General features: G+C 71.3%; 1 protein-coding gene across 1 annotated transcript in view; it reads right to left on the bottom strand.

Moving 5' to 3' along the window:
* SMG6 (SMG6 nonsense mediated mRNA decay factor) overlaps positions 1-17,212 on the bottom strand; it is a 56,209-nt gene that overhangs the window by 6,238 nt on the left and 32,759 nt on the right. The window contains exons 13-15 of the mRNA XM_044430531.1: positions 12,629-12,830; positions 3,208-3,384; positions 1,849-1,995 (exon numbers count right to left, since the gene is read on the bottom strand). Coding sequence (XP_044286466.1) covers positions 1,849-1,995; positions 3,208-3,384; positions 12,629-12,830 — 526 coding nt within the window. The remainder of the gene's footprint in view (positions 1-1,848; positions 1,996-3,207; positions 3,385-12,628; positions 12,831-17,212) is intronic.

The raw sequence follows: 17,212 nt of genomic DNA, 5'->3' as shown, positions 1-17,212 counted from the left end.
AAGGGGGGGGCGGGCGGGCTGGGAACGGAAACGGCTCTGGAGGAGCGGCCAGGGGCTGTGCAGGGCCCTCGGGGCACCGCGCCCCACTCGCGGGGCACGGGGGCCGCTCCGGGGGGGAGCGCCGGGCCAGCGGGAGCCGGGGGCAGCGAGACGCCTCGCCGGTGCCCGCTGCTCGGGCTGGGGGGGGTCCCAGGAGGGCGGGCGGGCGGGCGAGCGACGGGGCTGGCGGGCGGCAGGTGCCGACGTGCCCACGGCCGGGTAGCGGCTCGCCCTCCGCCGGGCCGGAGCCCCCAGGGCGGGGGGGCCCTTCCGCTGCGGGCAGGTGCGTGGCCGGCCGCGCGTGCTGGCCATTGTCTGCCAGCGCGAAGGGCAAGCGGGCCGGGCTAAATTTAGACGCGGCTCCCCCCTGCCCGCCCCCCTGGACGCAGGCGTGCGGCTATTTCGGGCCGCCCCCCCCCCCCGCATCCGTGGGGAGCGGCCGCCCCCACCGCAGTGCCCGGAGTGAGAGGGGAGGCCGTCCAAGGGAAGGGCGCCGCGGCTCAGGTGGGGACGTTCCGGCCGCTCAGGAAATGCCTCTGCGAGCGCACAAAGGGCTGGCGGCTGGCAGGGCGAGGGACGTGGCGGCAGCCATGCGCAGCGCTGGCGCGAAGGGGGAACCTCGCCCCCCTGCAGGCCTGCGCCCACGAGCTCTTCTGGCCCCCGGCGGGGGACGGTGGCCGAGATCCCACGGGGCCCTTCGGAGGGGGCGACCCACGGCGCCCACCTGCATGCCGGCTGGGCTGCTCAGCCCTCCTCCGTGTCCCCAAGGGCAGAGGGGGCTGCCCTGCCCTGCCCAGCAGCGGCTCGAGTCAGCGAGTCAAGCCGCAGGTGCCCAAAAGCGCTGGGGGTCAGGGTGCTGCACCCCAGCCCCTCAGGGCAGTCCACCAGACCTCTCCTCCTCTCCTGGGACGGGTGGCCTGCGGCCGGCCGGCTCTGCTCCAGCTCCTCGTTGCCCTTGCGTGGGACAGGCCCTGGGGCCGCAAGGAGGCTGGGGCGGGCGGCTGCCCCCTCAGAGCGCCTCCTCAGCACCAGGGCAGGGGGTGCGGGCGGGGTGGGCTTCCGCCGTCCCGTGGCAAGGGAGAGGCCACTGCGGTGGAGCCCACGGGGCCCGGGGCCCGCTCTCTGACGGCCGCGAGAGGGGCTGCTGGGCCCCAACCCGAGGCACGGCACGCTCGCAGTGCGCCCGAGCGCACGCACGCACGGCAGCCCCTGCCCCTTCCTCCGGGCGGGCCGTGGGGGGCCGGAGGAGCGCCGAGAGCGGTGGCTCCGGGCCTGCAGCCAAGCGCTGGCGGGCACACATGTGCGCAACCCCCCGGGGAGGGCCTTCCGCGGCCCTGTTTTACAACCGCCTCGCACAGACTCCGCAGTTCACGCATGGGGCTAGACAGATGTGTCTGGCCGGCGTTCAAGGCTGGGAAGGGAAGAGTTATGGCGGGGGGCCTGGCCACCCCAGGGCGGGGGGGGGGGAATTTCCCTGCTGCCTGGCAGACAGCTGCCCCGACCTGCTCTGGGGTGCTCTTGTGGGGGGGGGGGCGGCTAGCATGTCCCCGAGGCCACGGCCTTGCAAGAAAGGCGGGGGAATACGGCCAGCGAGCCTGGGGACTCGGCTTCTCCCGGTTCGGCTCCGCCGGTGCCTGCGGGTGCGTCGGGATTCCTGGCAGGCATTGCTCCGCGAAGACAGAGCAGACCGGGGTGGCATCCCGGCCCGGCCCCTCTGCACCTGGCCGCCCACTCGCCCCGCAGGGAGGGAGCCCGGCCCTTCCCGGGATGGCATCGGGCCCCTGGGAGCGCGCCCCGGCCTGGCCGCACCTGGATCTTGTCCTGGCGCCGCTGTTGCTCGGCCACCTTCCGGGTCAGCGCCTGCTTCTTGGCCCGCAGCTCCCGGATGTCCAGCTCCCCGCCGCTCCCGTCAGCCTCCGAGTCGTCCTCGAAGGCCTCGATCCGGATGTCATCCTCCTGGGTGCAGGCAAGCGAGACAAGCGCCTTGGAAGCCCAGCACCTGTGGACGGATGCCACGCCACGCCACGTGCGAGCGCCTCTGCGCGCTTTCAGCTGCCGGGACTGTGAGTGCGTGGGCCTGCGCTGGGCACAGTGCGTGCTGGGACATGCCACGCACTCCCAAATGGCCGGCAGGGGAGGCTGGCACACCCTGGCCCCTCAACCAGGTGCCTCCTCTGAGAGCGGCGCGAAGGGCAGCAGCAAGGACAGGGCCTTCTCGGCGGCGGCCCCCTCCCCCCGAGGTGGCCCGCCTGGTGCCAGCACACACACGGCTCCAGCGCCAAGCCAGGACTCCCCTCTGCTCCCGGAGTGCCTCTCGGGGTACTGCCCTAGCTCCCGATGCCGCCTCTGCCCGCCTGGAATGGGTGTTGTAGTCTTTCGAAACGGCCTCACGAGGGCTGGCTGGTGGGCAGCACCAAAGCACACCGGGAGGCTGAGCCCCCTGGCTGCCTGGGAGGGGGGCCCATGACTCGCGGGCCCCTTCCCCTTGCACTGAATGCCCCGCCAAGGAATGACGGGAGCCGCAATCCAGGGCGGAGGACGCGCCGTCCCGTGCTGCCCGCACAGCGGCCCTGGAGCCGGGCCTCCTGCAAGACAGGCAGGGCCTCGCGGGGCGGCTGGCAGGGCCGTTGAACACCCCCCCCCCACGGCCTGCGGAGAACCCCGGGCTACAGGAACAAGCCGGGGCAGAAAAACAAGCAGAGAAATTCCTTAATCACATCAGGATGTGAGAGCAGCGAGGGAGGGCGGGAGCGAGGCAGGGAGGGCGGGCAGGGGGGTGGGGGCCAAGCGCCAGCCCCCGCCCCTCTTCCTGTGCTGTGCCGAGGGCTGCTGTGCGAGGCCGCCCCCCCAAGCCAGCTCCATCCCGAGCCTGAACCCTAACCCACTCCCCGCAGCACACTCGGCCCTCCCACTCCGCCACCCCTTTCCTGCCGGGCCGATTCAAGCGGTGCCCCCTCCCCGGCCGCCCGAGCCGGGGCTGCGCGGCGCATCTGGAACTCATTGCCAGGCCGAGCAGCTCCCTCTCGGGTGGGACTGGCAGGAAGGGGCACGAGCGCACCCGCGAGAGGCCGCCCCCCGCCCCCCGTCCTCACCGGCTATAAATAGCCGGGGAGCACGGGCCCGCTGGGGCAACTGCTCCTCCTGCCCCGGCCCCCTTCCGCCCGGTACCTGATCTTCCAGCTTCTTCCCCTCTTGGCCGGAGGCTTCCTTTCCCATGGCGTCTGGGACGGGGGCCACGGAGACATACTTTCCACCCTTGAATGCCAGCAATGGCTCCTCTTGGCCACAAAGGGCTTCCAGGAAATACTTCAGCACTGTGACCCTCTTGCAGTCCGCTGCGATAGCCTGGGCGGGGCGGGAGGGCAGGGAGGGGAGGGGAAGGGAGAGGGGTGGGTGAACGGCACGGGCGGTGTGGGAAAGTGCGGAGGGCTCTCCGGGGGCCCCCGAGCGGGAGCGCTCCGGCGCCCTTGCCCGGCACCCTCCCAGCAGGCTGGCTGGGCCGAGTCGGGCACCTGGGTGGTGGCCAGCTGGACTACGGGGAGCCCCCCCACTGCGGGCAGGCGCAAGGCGAGGGGCAGCAGCCGGAGGGGCAGGGATGATGGGGCAGCCCTCGGCTCCCCCCCCCAGGCCCCTGTCACCCTCGACGGGGGGGGGGGCAGGTGTGCCACTTGCTCCGACTTAAAAGCGGAGTGTTTCCCTGGGCGGAAGAGCACTCAGGTGCAGGGCATGTGGGTTGCACCCCCTAAGCCTGCTCTGTGGGCCTCGTTAACCCCACCCGCGGCTGACCTCACCCCAGAGGCAAGTGAGAGGCAACGGGCGGGCAGAGAGCTGCGGAAGGTGCCCGGCTGCCGGTTCTCCGGCTGCTCCGTGGCCACTCCTCCCCAGGGGCACCTGCCAGCCCTGGATCAGCCGCGGGGAGCCTTCCCGGAGCGGGGCCTGGCAGCACACCCCGGGGCCACTGTGCAGCCACGCTTCCCCCCGAGCCCGAGAGCCCGCTTCAGCCGCCCCCACCTGGATACCTGCAGACGGAGGGCACTTCTGAGCACACTCCCCCCGGACGGCCCAGCTGGGGCCGGGACACGGAGGGCGGCCACTGAGGGCCGCCCGGGCTCCTCTTCCGCCTGACGCGCTCCAGCCCGGCCAGGAGGCGCCGCCCCAGCGGCCTCACGGCCCTTCCCGCAATCCTCGGACGCCACTCCTGGCAGCGCTGGCACCGCGCCCGGGAGAGCAGCCGGGCGGGCTCCGGCGTGGGAGGGTGTCCCGGGAAGCCCGCCCGGCTCCCCTCTGCCCGCCACCCGCTGCGCTCACTCCTCTCCATGCTGGCCGCCGCTGGCCCTCCCGGCAGGCAGGATGCCCGGAGCGTGGCGGCCGTGGCCTCCGGGCTGCTGCTGCCCAATCCTGCCCTTGGCTGGGCAGAGAGGGGAGCCGGCCGTGGAGGGGAAAGGGGGAGCGCGGTCAGGGGCTCTTGCCAGGGTGCCCGCAGGGCGTGCCGGGTCCTGGGACCTGCGGCTGGCTCTGCGGTGGCCGCTGAGCCCCAGGCCTGGCGGGACGTGGCGGAGGAGGGCTGGCAGGCACGCGGGTGCGCGGCCTGGGAGCCCGGAAGGTCCAGGGGGCTCCGGCAGGGAGCCGGGCGACCCAGGACATCTCAGCCGTGCCCCGGCTGGTTGGGGTGCCTGTGTCCGCAGGGGGCCCTGACGGGCCTGGCCTGTGGGGGAAGAGGGGTTTGGACGCCTCCGCCACCGCTCCCGGGTCACGCGGGGGACGGCTCTCGGATGCCCCAGCCCGCCACGTGGCTCTGCTGGACACGACGGGGTCCTCCGGCCGGCCCCCTGGCTCGCCACACCACGCCGAACGTGGCTCTCGCCACCACGCCCCCCTGCTGCCCCCACGCAGGGACAGCGAGGCGGCCTGCGTGGCCAGCCGCTGGCCCACCGTCACCGGGGAGCTTCGTGGCGCGGGGCTCCCGCGTCCCAGGCCGCTGCGACGCTGCGAGAAGCTGCTCATGCAGCTCGGAGGGGCCCGGCTTCCCTGGATGCCCCGTGCGGAGCAGGGCCCGGCCCGGCGGGGCAGCATGGCCCACCAGCTGCCGCCAGGACTCCCCGGCTCTGCCGAGCAGCGGGGGACGCCCGGCCCACCGCAGTGACTGCGACAGCGGGGCTCAGCACGCAGGCGCCCTCCCCCCTCGCCAGGGACGCTTCCGTGCTGCGCGGTGCAGCGATGCCGGCCCAGGAGATGCCCGGGGGTGGGCCCGGCCTCGCTCCCCGGGGGGCTCCACAGGGCGGCCAAACACGGGGCCAGGGCACACCGGGGACTGGCCTGGGCAGGGGGCCGGCGGCCTGCCAGGCCTTCGGATGAGCAGCAGAGCCTACGGCCTCTGCACCCGGTGCCGGGCTGGTGCCGGAAGGGGAGCGCCAAACTGCGGCAGCTTGGGCAGGCGAGCGGGGCCCCTCGCCTGTGGTCGCATCGCTGCCCTCAAGGGCCGGCCACATACTCCCGCGCCCGCGAGCCGGGGCCTGCCCAGAGGCAGGTGGAGGGAGTCCTGCAGGCCCCAGGCCGGCTCCGGAGGAGGGCAGGCAGCCTCAGCAGAAGGCGACGGCGATGGCGGGCGAGCAGGCAATCCGGGCCTCTGCAGGAGGAGAGGCAGGCAGGCCGGGCGGGCGCCTTCGCTTCCAGGCGGAGTGCGGAGAGGCTCCGGCTGCCGCTGCAGCCGGGGCCAGTGGCATTTCCTAATCGGGGCAAAAGGACCTCCCTCCCTCGCGGGGCACCCTGGCGCTCGCCCCAGGCCCGCCCCGCGGCCCGCACCCTGAGCAGGAGCAGGAGCAGGGCCGGGTGCGGCCGGAGGCCCGGATCCGTCCCTCCCCGCGCCCCAGCTGCGCTGCCCCCGCCCGCGAGTGCTCAGCATGAGCTAGTGCTTGGCCACGCCGCGGGCCAGACATTACCAGCGCTGGCGGAGTCGGCACAGGCCGCTTCCAAGGAGCCCGGAGAGGCGGCGGCGGCGGCGGCGTGCATGCGTGTGCTGGGGGGCGGGGGGCAGGTGGGTGAGGCGCGGAAGAAGTGGGGAGCGGCCGAGCGCCGGGAGTTCAAGGAGAGGTTGATGGGATCCCTCTGGCTCAGAAGGGCCATCCCGCTTCGCAGGAAGCTGCAGCTCGGCGCTCCGCAGGCCCCTGAAATCCGCGAAGACCGCAGCCGAGTGGGCCTGCGCCCCCCCCCCCCCCCCCCCCCCCCCATCTTGGGGGTCGCGCCGTTTGCTCAGCATTTCCAAAGTGCTGGGCGGGGGGGGGGGGGCTGGGGGGGCCCCCAGCTGGCCAGCTGCAGCCTGGGCGTATTTTATTCCGCTGCCCGTGGCCAGCCGGGATCACTCCAGAGGAGGCTTCTGCCTCCCCGGGAAGGTCGGGTGCCAGCAAAGTTTTTCCAAGCATTGTCTTCCCTGCAAATTTCCCCCGTCTCCTGCCAGCTGCATCCCCGCCGCTCGGCCGGCAAGGAGCACAGGGTACCTGCCGGGTTTGGCCCCCGTTCCTGCCCCACCTGCCTGCCCCTTTGCCCTCCCTCTCGACAAGTAAGGAACTGCACGCGAGCCGAGGAAGCAGGCCGGGGCCGAGGGCTGGCACGCCTCCGGGCAGGGGCCACATGGGGCAGCCCAAGCTGGCGCACCAGGGCAGGGGTGCTACGGGCCAACCCCAGCTCTTTTGCCCCACGGATGCATCCGGAACTTCCGAAACTTCCGAAACTGCCCCCCAAGACACCCAAGTGCAGGAGAAGCCGGGGGAGCTCTCCCTGCAGGTCTCCCTGTGCCCTCTGCTCCTCGACACGCACCAGGGAAGCAGCCCAGGGGCCATCTAGTCTGACCCCATACCTGGGGCAGGAGGGTTTCAGGGACCCAAAGCGCCCAAGAAGGGGAGGCTTGCCCTGCGCTTTCACTGTGGAATGTGGAGGGGTTTGGGGCCCCCGGCAGGCAACCTGAGGCGACCGGGTTGCTGGCTCCCCTCCCCTCCCCTCCCCGCCGAGGCGCTCCTTGCCCTGCACGAGGTGGGGGGAGCCGGGGGAGCACCCGGGGCGTGTGAGCAGCACCCAGCGCTGCATTCCACACGCCTGCGCCGGCCCGCCTTCTGCTCTGCTCTGCTCAGCTCAGCTCAGCTCAGCTCAGCTCAGCTCAGTGGAGAGGCACGCCAGGGCCCAGGGGGCCTCCGCATCCAGGGTCCCGCTGGCGGGCGGGCGGGCGGGCGGAGGCGGCACAGCTGGGGTCCTTCTGCGCAGAGAAAAGCTGGAGAGTGCGGCCGGGAAGGCGCGCTTCCCCCAGCAGAATGCGCCTCATGCGCCCAGCACGGAGGGCTGGCCCAGGGAGCCCGCGGCATCGTGGGGGTGGCGCTGCGGCTGCACGGGGGGCTCAGGGGGGCTCAGGCTCTCCAATGCACATGGGCGGCCCTTTTGCCGTCGGTACCCAGCCGCGGAGAGGGGCGGGCGGGCGGGCAGCGCAAGCGTGCGACGTGACTGGGATGGCTGGGAACGGGGGGGGGGGGCCTGGACGAGCCCCCGGCCCCCAGATTGCCTTGCTGCTGTTACGGGCTTCCGCGGGGGGGCAGAGGGACTTTTGCTGCCTGGGCCGGGGGGTCCCGGGGTCTCCCTCCCATCCTGGTGCCTTTCGCTAGTTTGGGACCCCTGGCTGGGTGATAATGGGCACTGCAGTGCAACACGGGCCTCGCCCCCCGCCCCGGCACTTGCATTTCCTAAGGCCGCTCTCTTTCTGTTTTTACATCAAGAGAAAACTGAACCCCCCCCCCATACAAACTAACTGTTGGGCTAGATTTTGGAAAATGTTCCGTGATATACACTGCGATTTAAGAATCCTTTGTAAGAGACGGGCCCAGGAGGGGCCCTTCCTTGCCTGGGCCTTTCTGGCCAAGGGCAGCCTGCTCCGTGTGCAGCATGGGGGGCAGATTCCCCATCTCTTCTGCTGCCCCCCCCAGGCCAAGCGGGGAGGGCAAGGGCCCCCAGCCGCCCTGCAATCAACTCGGGCGAAAACCAGGGGCTCGCAAGACACGTCTCTCCAGGTCCCCGGGACCACCTGTAAGCCCCAGCAGGTGCCTGAAGTGCTGCCAGGCCCGAAGCAGAGCTGGGGGCAGCCGGGCCCCATCTGCCTCTTCTGGGGTGATGGAGGAGGTAGGAGGGGAGGGCGAGGGGGTGCTCTAGAGGCGTGGGCAGAGCTCCCGGGCAGGATGGGGAGTGGGGCCCCCCGAAGAGGTGCTGTTCCCAGCTCAGGGACCCGCCTGACCCCTCTGGAAGGCACCGGGAAGGCTGGGGGGGGCAGCTCCGGCCCCCCTCCCCCTTCCAGCAGGCAGCTGCACCCAGCGCTCACCTGCTCACACGCAAGCGGGGACCACCCCACCTTGCGGTCCAAAAGGCTCTCCCGGGGGGTGCTGGTGGCCACGCCCCCCACGCTCGGCCCTCGGCGCTCTGCGCTGCACATTTTTGTATTTTGATGTAATTATCCCCTCGGAATTACCACAGGCACCCTCTCGGGATCCAAGGCAATTAAGGGGAGATAAATTTCGTTCTGCAGAGCGAGCTGTCAAGCGGATGAAGCAATCTCATTCCCCACTCCAAGTGGGGAGCTCTGGGTCATGGCTGGCTCGTCTGAAACGGTGCCAATGCCCTGGGCGCTCCCCCCACCCCGATGGCAGGCACCGCGCAAGTGATGACACCGGGCGGGCTGCCAGGCCCTCCCCAGACGCGGCCTTCAAAGGGGCTGCCGGGCGCTTCGCTCTGGAGCAAGCGGGCGGCGGGGGGGGTGCAGAGAGCGGGGGGGGGCAGAGAGCTGGTGGCAGGAGCGAGACGGGCAGGTGTGGCTGGGGCTGCTCAGCGCCCCTCAACCCCCCGCCAGGGGAGAAGGGCAACATGCCCTGTGCGGGACGGCACCGGGGGGCTGGCTGGGCGACTGGAGCAGGGACCCCCGGGGCCGCGGACTCCGGTCAGCCGTCCGGGGGCTCGGCCAGGCCTGGTCCGTCTGGCCAGGGCACGAGCCCGCGGTCACCTGGGTGCCAGGAAGGGGCTGCGCCATCCCTCCATGCCCACCCAGGCCCCCGTGCAGGAGGGCCCGCTCCGCGCTCCGAGGCCGCGAGGCTCCGCAGCTCTCCCGGCAGGGACTCGTTCCCACACGAAGGGGCTGCCGGACAGTCCTCCGACCGACGCGCCGGCCAAGCGGCCTTCCCCGTCCTCCGAGCAGGCATTCCGGGGCAGAAAGGCCTGCCTGGTCGCTCGCCTCCCCTTTCCCAGCCGGAGCAGCATGGGTGGGGGGGGGGGGCTTCGGGAAAGGAAGCGGCCAGCCCGGCCTGTGCTCTGCCCGGCCGGCTGCAGGAGGGGGAGAGGCCCCTTCCCCACCCGCCTGCCACTCTCCGCGGCCTGCCCCCTGCCTTGCCCACGGCCGAGGGTTCCCTGCCCCGCCGGGCCGAGCGATGCCTCCTCGGGGAGAAGGCAGAGCAGGCCGTGAGGAGCGGCTGGGGGGGCCAGGGGGGGCCGGCCACTCGCCTGACAGTCCCACGCGCAGCCACACAGAGGACCGGAGGAAAGGTGAGACCTGCTCAGCCCGAAGATCTGCTCCCAGCCGCTAATCCTTCCCCTGCTCGGCAGGCCCCCTTCCCCGCCCCGCAGGCCCGCTTCGCCACCTCATCAAGCGCGCCAGGGCTCCCTGATGAATTTTCCAGGCCGCCAGGAAACATGCGGAGGGAGACCCTCATCCGCCCACAGGCGGGGGGGACGGGTCCTGGCACAAGCGGGAGGCCTGACGGGCTACCCCCCACGGCAGCAGGCCTCTAGAAGGCCCTGGCCGGGGGCATGTGGGGCTGCGGCGCAGTCCTGCGCCGGGGAAGCTGCGGCACAAGGTCACCCGGGAGCAAGCCCGCCCCTGGGCAGGAGGGTGCCCCTTCCTCCCCGGCAGAGGAGAGGCGGGTGGGTGGCGGGGGCTCTCCGAGCATCTCGCGTGCGGCACTCAGGAAGACACACACCTGTTTCGGTCCCCTGCATCCCCAGGCAGTCCTGAGGGCAAAAGACACCGCTGCCCCGGGAATGAGCAGTTCGGGAGCGTGTGGCCACCAGCCGAGAGCGCAGGCCGGGCGCCCGTGCGGAGCGGGGCGAGGCGTCCGCGCTGGGTGCACTTCAGGTGCGGGACTGGCCGGGGGCATCCCCACAGGTGGGGGTGCCCGGGAAGCAAGTACTCCGTCCAGCTCCGGGCCTGCGGCAGGGCCCCGCTTGGCCCACAGAAGGCCCCGCTCCCCTCCGCGGCACTGGCTCCGGTGGAGACGGACCAGAGGCTGGGCGGGGGGTGGGGGTGGGCAGAAGGCTCTCCCCAGGCCGAGAGCCCGCAGAGCTCCCCAGCCGGAGCCAGTGACACCAGCTGGTCGCCTGCGGGGAAGGCTGGGTCTCCGGGGGGGGGGGTGCAGGATGGGCACAGTGCCCCTCGCGCTCGCCTGGGCCCGTCACAGGTGCCCGGCCCCTCGGCACACCCTGGCGTCCTGCCCCCCCCGTGCCACCACACCTGAATGCAGGGCGACGGCACAGGACGGCCCCCCCCCCGGCCCCAGCTCTGCCGGGCCGCGTCTTCTCCCCAGCTACCTGCACAGCTGCTTCCTTCCTGGAGGCGGCAGCCCCCGGTGGGACGCACGAGGCTTCTGTAGGTGCTTGGGAACAAGACGGAACAGACATTGCTTCACACCTGGCTCCGGCATTACAGAACGCTGGCGCCCGGCCAAGACAAGCTGGCACGGCCCCAGCTCCGGCGGACATCAATTACGCAGCTCGACAGCCGCGCTTGCTCTCTGCAAGCCACAGCGCCCCCGAAACCCGCAGCAGCCGCGGCACAGCCTGCCAGGTGGGAGCCATCCCCCCCGGATTCCTTGCCCCAGATTTATGGCTCGGTTCGCCCCCCCCTCCCCGGCCCTCGCTCCGCACAAGTCGCCCCGCAGTCCCTCTTTCTTCCTCCGGGGTGCCTCTCCTTTGTCTCTCTGCCCCAGCCGCTCCTTGCCCCACACGGATTGGGGATCCCAGGTCCCTCCGCCCCGCCTGGGACTTTTCGTCCCCCTCGGGTCGCAGAGCCCTTCTGGGCGGCACTCGAGGGGGACGAGAGCGGGGCCAGTGTGCCAGCCACGCCGAGGACGCGCACGCCCCCGGGTTCAGAAGGGGGCAGGGCAGAGCCCCCGGCTCCCACGCAGAAGGTGCCCGGTCCACCTCTGGGACCCCCATCCAAACAGGGCCAGGCGCGGGCGACCCGCAAGTGGGCACTCTGCACGCGGAAGGACCGCGGCTCGACTGCTGCCCGCCCAGTAAAACGCATCGGGCAGCACGTGAGCGGGCGAGTCTCAGGGTGCGCCTGGAAAGCGACGGCTGCAGCCGACGCAGCACGAGAGGCACCATGACAGGCGGCCAGGCGGAGCCGGACGGACGGACGGAGGGACGGACAAACAGATGGAGGCCGCCTCGGCCTGGCACAAAGCGGCGCGAGCGGCAGGCCTCCGCCTTCCGCCGCCCGGGACCTGCTCTGCCCTCGCGCTCTTGCCCAGCCGCCTCGCCACTGAGGTGGGGTGGAGCCATCTGCCGCACGAGGGGGGATTCCATTTCGGGGGCACACCGGGGCGCACGGGCCAAGCTGGCGCCCAGGTGCGGCTCAGGAGGCCAGGTGCTCTGTCTCGGGGGGGCGGGGCAGGGCGTGTCGAGCTGCCGAACGGGGAGAAACCGCACAGATCTTGGGGGCCTCCCAAGGTGGCAGGTGGTTGCAAGAGCAGCGGTCTGGGGACCCTGGGCCCCTCCAGCTTCAGGTTCGGCCACCCATTCCAGCCTTGTGGGGAGGAAAACTCCGTGGTGCAGGAGACCGGCAGGCCTCTGCCGCGAGACGCGAGCGAAGCCGCCCGGCCCGGCAGCTGCTACCCTGGCACAGGGAGGGCCCCTCAAGCCGCTGGCGGCCAAGGCCAACCCCGGGGCCTTGGGCTGGCAAAGAGCCGGCCCGGCATGGCAGCGCTGGCACGGGCTGGGTGGGCAGAGCTGCTCCCGCCCAGCCGGCGAGGGGCACGGGAAGCAGCCCCCGGCTCTCCGGCAGGCAGGGTCGGCCGGCCGGCCGGCCTCCTCCGCAGCCGCTCTTCACGGGACGAGGGACCGCACTGGCTGGCTGCCTCCTCACGCAGGGCTCAGCGGCCGGCCGGCTGGCCAGCCAGCCCGCCGGGGCGGGCAGCGGGGAGGGGGCCGGGGAGGAGGCCGCCCCGCGCATGATGCAAGCCATTTGGAGCCGGGGAAGCGCTGCCAGCGCAAGCTGCGCTCTGTAAAGGAGGGAGGAAATGACCGGCACCGCGGCATGCCAGCGAGCGCTCCCGCCCCCTCCCTCGCTTGCTTGCTCGCTTGCTCGCGCTCTCACACACACACAGAGCAAAAGGAAGTCAAGAGGGGGTTTCATGACACAGAGCTGGATGTCAGCGGCTAAAAGGTCGACATTTTCCCTTAACACCCTTTCTCAATGACTTAATCGTGTTCCGCTTGTACAGAAATGCTTCCCAAGAAGAAAAGCCCGGAGGGGAGGGCGGGGTGGGGGGCGCCGTGCCCCGGCCCTGACCTTGTCCGAGGACTTCTCCACGTAGCAGGGCTCCTGCGGGGCGACGAGCAGCGGGACGAAGCCCGAGAGCAGCCGGTCCTCCTCCAGGCTGAGCAGGCACAGGTCCTCGTCGGGGTCCTTGTAGAGCGGCACCTCGGACTGGTTCACGGCCGTCAGGATGTTGCAGAAGTCGGCCAGCGTCGCCCACACGTCCACGGAGACCCTGCGGGGGCACGGGGGGGACAGAGCTGAGCGCGGCCGGGCCCTCCGCACGGGGCGCCCCCTGCCCCAGCAAGGCCGGGGGGCCACACGGCTGCCCTCCTGCCGACCGGGGCCGAGGGGCCCTCTCCGCAGGTAGCGACCGGCCGCTCGCTGCAACAGCCTCGCCGGAGCGCTCGAGAACGCGGCGTGGCGGCCCGAGGAACACCAAGGCAGCTTCTGCTCGAGGTTCAGAAAGGGGGGGGGCATAGCAGCACCGCCCCCCTGTCCCCCCCCCATCTCTGCTGCAGAGATGCCCTTCCACCAGCCCAGGGTAGTCTGCGGCTGGCTTGGCTGGCGACTTGGCATCCTGGCCGAGACCGCTTGCCAGTTCCAGAAATCCCTGCCCTGAGAACTTCAGCGTTAATGTGTGGGTAGGTGCATAGTACTCAGAACTAGCTGCATTACAAGCCCAAGTTTCTAGCCCTCATTGCCTTGGGGAAAAATATGGGGATCGTGCGTGTGCCTCGTTTCCCCTTAGCTTAAGGAAGGGACACTGGTCTTGCTTAGGAAGCGCGAGGATGTGCTCTGTGCGTTTCAAAACCTGAACTTTAAAATACGCATATATTCACACTTCTACGGAGCAAGGGCATGTGACACAGTGACCAAAAGCGGTGTGCGGCTGGTGGGAAGCAGCAATGGCTTCAGTGGGGCTGGGCCATCACTGGCTCCTCCACCGTTCTGGACTACAGCTCCCATCAGCACAGCCAATGGTGAGGGGCGGCGGTGGGAAGAGGCAGTGGGCTGAAGCAGCCTTGGAGGGGCGAAGGACTCGCGGGCCGGCTTCAGGCCCCGGCTTCCCATGCGCCATGCAGGGGGGGACTACGGGCCATGGCCAGGGATTCTGGGCCTGAGCCTCTGGGCATGCCCAGAAGGCTGCCCTGAGGAGCACTGCTCCTGCCTGGTCCGTTTCAGCTCGCCGTGGGGAAGGCAAAGTAACTGGCTCAGTTTCGCTTCTGGCCGCAGCCCCACACGCCGCGGCCCCTCAGGGAGGGGCGAGCTGGCGGCAGGGACGCGGCACCACCTTCGGGTTCACACGGCAGAGAGTGCGAAAAGAGAGTGCCGGTTTGCGAGCAAGAGTGGCTGCGGCGCCTTCCGGGCCGGGCGCGAGGAAACCTCAGAAGCCGGGGGGGGGCGGCGGGGGAGCTCTGGGGCGCGCGAGGCGGGGGGGCAGGATGGGCTCGCGTGCCCCGGCACAGCCGCGCCAGCCCGGCAGCAGGGAGGCACATGCCCGGAGGATCCGGGCGGCGCTCCGGCACGCACTGCATGCCCCGCGGCTGGCCCGGCCCGGCCCGGGGCGCAGATCCGCCGAGCTGTGGGGGGCACGCTCCGGCGTGGGTGCCCCACTGGCACGCGGCCCAGGGCAGGAAGAGAGAAAGCGGAGAGGGCGCGACTCTTGCCCGGGCCAGCCCCCCCACAGGCAGGGAGGAAGCTGGGGGGGGCTCCTCGGCAAGCCCCTGCCCCGAACTTTCTCCCTCCCTCCCTCCCGCTCACAGACAAACTAGCTGCTCCAGGTGGACGCTCCTGCACTCATTTATTTGCTGAAATCAACGTGCAGGATGGTGTGGGGGGGCAGGCAGGATGGGGGGAGGAAGGGGGAAGCACGGCGCTGAAACGAAACATCTTGTTTTCAAGAGTGTCCTGGGAACCGGCCGAACGAGCTGCCATTAATCAAAGCCCGGCACACCAGCAGCGCGCCTGCACCCTCAGGTCAAGGGGGGGAGCCGGGGGGCCCCCGGGGCCCTGGGCCAGCGTGCCCCCAGAGTGTCGGGCGGCCGCTCCCCCCGTGCCCAGGCCAGGCCTGGCTGTCAGAAGCATTTAGAGGTGGGAAAAAGCACACAAACAGACCCAGGCGTGCCGGGCGGGGGGGGGGGGGGAGGCCACTCTCCGAGGGTCCCCCGTGATGTAATGGGAAGCGCGACGTGCTCGGCCACCTTGAAAAGACGCAGAGCTGCAAGGGTTAAAAGAGACTGAGCGCTCCAGCCCCCCCGCCCCCATCTGCGCCAGGCGAAAATTCGGAGAGGTGCAACCCCCCGGCCCTGAGCGCCTCCTTCAGGCCGGACCGGGCCGGAGACCAGCGCCCAGGCGACAGGGTGGCCGGGGGACCAGCCGGGCGGGGGACCAGCTCGCTGCACCCGCAGCCCCCGGGCAGCCGGGGTGGGACATAACAGGGCCTGGGTGCTGCAGGGGGAGGCGTGGAGGGGCGCGTGGCCCCCTCCTCCGGACGAGGGGCCTGCCCTCCGGGGGAGGGGGGAGTGGCCCCCTGCTGCCCCTGCCCCACAGGGGGCGCGGGCCGGCTGCAGGCGCCCCCTCCTCAGCTGCAGAGCCCCCTGGAGAGGGGGCCGTGCCCCCCACTTCCCAGCACACACGCCCTGCGCAGCCAGCCACCCCATCTGGAATGCCAGGCGAAGGGCAGGGAGGGGGCCGGGGCAGGTGAGGCGGAGGGCTGGGGCAGTGCCCTTTTGGGGCAAAGCCTGCCGAGCGAGAGGAAGAGGAAGAGGAAGAGGGGCTGCTGGGAGGGCCGGTGGGAGGGGCGCCAGGCCCGGGTGGTGCACGGGACGGGACCCCGCGCCCCCAGGCCTGCCCGTGCAGGCGGCACGCGAGGCTGAAGACAACGGCCCCGTGTTCGGCGGCTCAGGGGCCCCACGGAGGTGGCCGCTTCCTGTGCAATACCAGCCTGTTTAAACACTCATGCACCAGGCCCACAGCTGCAGCGCAAACCCGGAAAGCGTGTGGTGGAGGCAGCCAGCGCGGCGTTCCAGATGGCAAACCGCTCGGGCCTTTTTCTCTCGCTCGCCGGGCTGGGAGGGAGGGGGAGGGAGGAGGGGGGGAGGGAAGCCGAGCCGGGCGGCCCGGCCTCCCCCTCCCCACCCCCTCCCGCAGCCCCTTGCCCCGGCCCCCCTCCCGGAGGGCCACCCTGTGCCCGGAGCGCACCCTGGACTGGGGAGCGGCCACGGGACCGACAGGACAGGCCAGTTGCCCTCTGACCTGGACTGCCCCAAGCACGGCTCCCTTTGAGGGGCTTCATGAGGCCGGGAGGAGCCAGGAGAGGGGCAGCCCGGCCTGGGGAAGAGCAGCTGCGGGGCACCGGGAGCCCGTCGTGAGTCCCGGCCCGAAAGGCGGCGCACGGGGGGTCTGCGGGCTCGTCTCTGTCCCGGCCGTCGGACAGGAACTAAGGGGCTGATGCTTCGGGGGGCAGATCTCGCCCCAACACCTGGAAAAGCCGCCTCGCGGCCAGGGCACAGACCGGCCCGCGCAGGGAGGTGGCGGGCCCCCCGCCCCCGGAGGTCTCCAGCGGGAAGCCGCTCGGGAGCGCAAGCCTGGTCCCAGAGGGAGCACCTTCGGGCCGTGGTGCGGCCGTGCACGGCCCTGACTGGCCACGCTGGAGGGGCACGCCAGCCACCGCTGCCGGCACCGTGGGGCCCAAAGGGCATCTTTCGGAAGGGGAGGGGCAGCCCTGTGCACGTGGCCGGCCGGCCGGCCCTCCGAGGCAGGCTTCCTCCCGCGGCCCCCGCGATGCCTGCCACCCCCGGCCCCCCGCACCTGGTGCGCAAGCCATGCCACATCCTTCCTCTCCCCCCGCCCTGCGCGTCCAACAGGAGAGCCATGGGAGGAGTGGAATGCAGCCCCCTTTCCACGAGGAGGAGGGCTCCGAAATCCAGGCGGGTGATAAATGCGTCCGAGCGCCAATTAGGAAGATATATGGCCTCGGAGCGCGCAGGGCCCCGGCCGCCTGGCGAAGTGCGCAGGGCTCTCCAGAGCCCGCGCTGTTTCCCATTATGTAACCCTGGTCATGGGCAGGCTGCCAGACTCCAAATGAAAAAGAGACGCTGGCTTGGCACCCGTTCTATTTTCCTATCCTCATTCAGGGTCAGCAGAGTGTCATACAGCTGCAGAGAAAGCTCCGGGGATTAAGCCTGGGAACAGCTCCAAAGCCAGAGACCCGGGTTCAAGTACCAGCTGAAAGCAATAAACCCGCTGCCACAGCTGGGCCGAGTTTAGCCGGCCTCGGCGTCGGGGCCTGAGCGGGTTCCCTGGGAACCGGTGGAAGGGGAAGTGGGGTGCCAAGCCAGGGCCTGGGGGGGCACCGGGGGGGTTGGCGGTGGGGCGGCAGCTGGGGGGGCTCTCACAGTGCTACCTCAGAACTCTGCTCGGGGTGCTGTCCTTCCCCCCCCCCCATGGCATCATCATTCAGCTGAAGACAGGGCAGGGAGGGCTGCTTCCTCTGCCTTGCCCGGGGGGAACCAGAGGGCCTGTGCAGCCCCCCAGAGCTGAGGGACACGTGCCCCTCTGCCCGCAGCCAAGGCCTGCCTTGGCTGGCAGACCCACACAGGGCCCGAGCTCCAG

The sequence above is a fragment of the Varanus komodoensis genome, unplaced genomic scaffold (assembly GCF_004798865.1).
Source record: "Varanus komodoensis strain SLA01 unplaced genomic scaffold, ASM479886v1 scaffold20_3, whole genome shotgun sequence".
NCBI classification, from domain to species: Eukaryota; Metazoa; Chordata; class Lepidosauria; order Squamata; family Varanidae; genus Varanus; species Varanus komodoensis.
The sequence above is the reverse complement of the archived record's forward strand: the minus strand, read 5'-3'. Positions and strand labels throughout refer to the sequence as shown.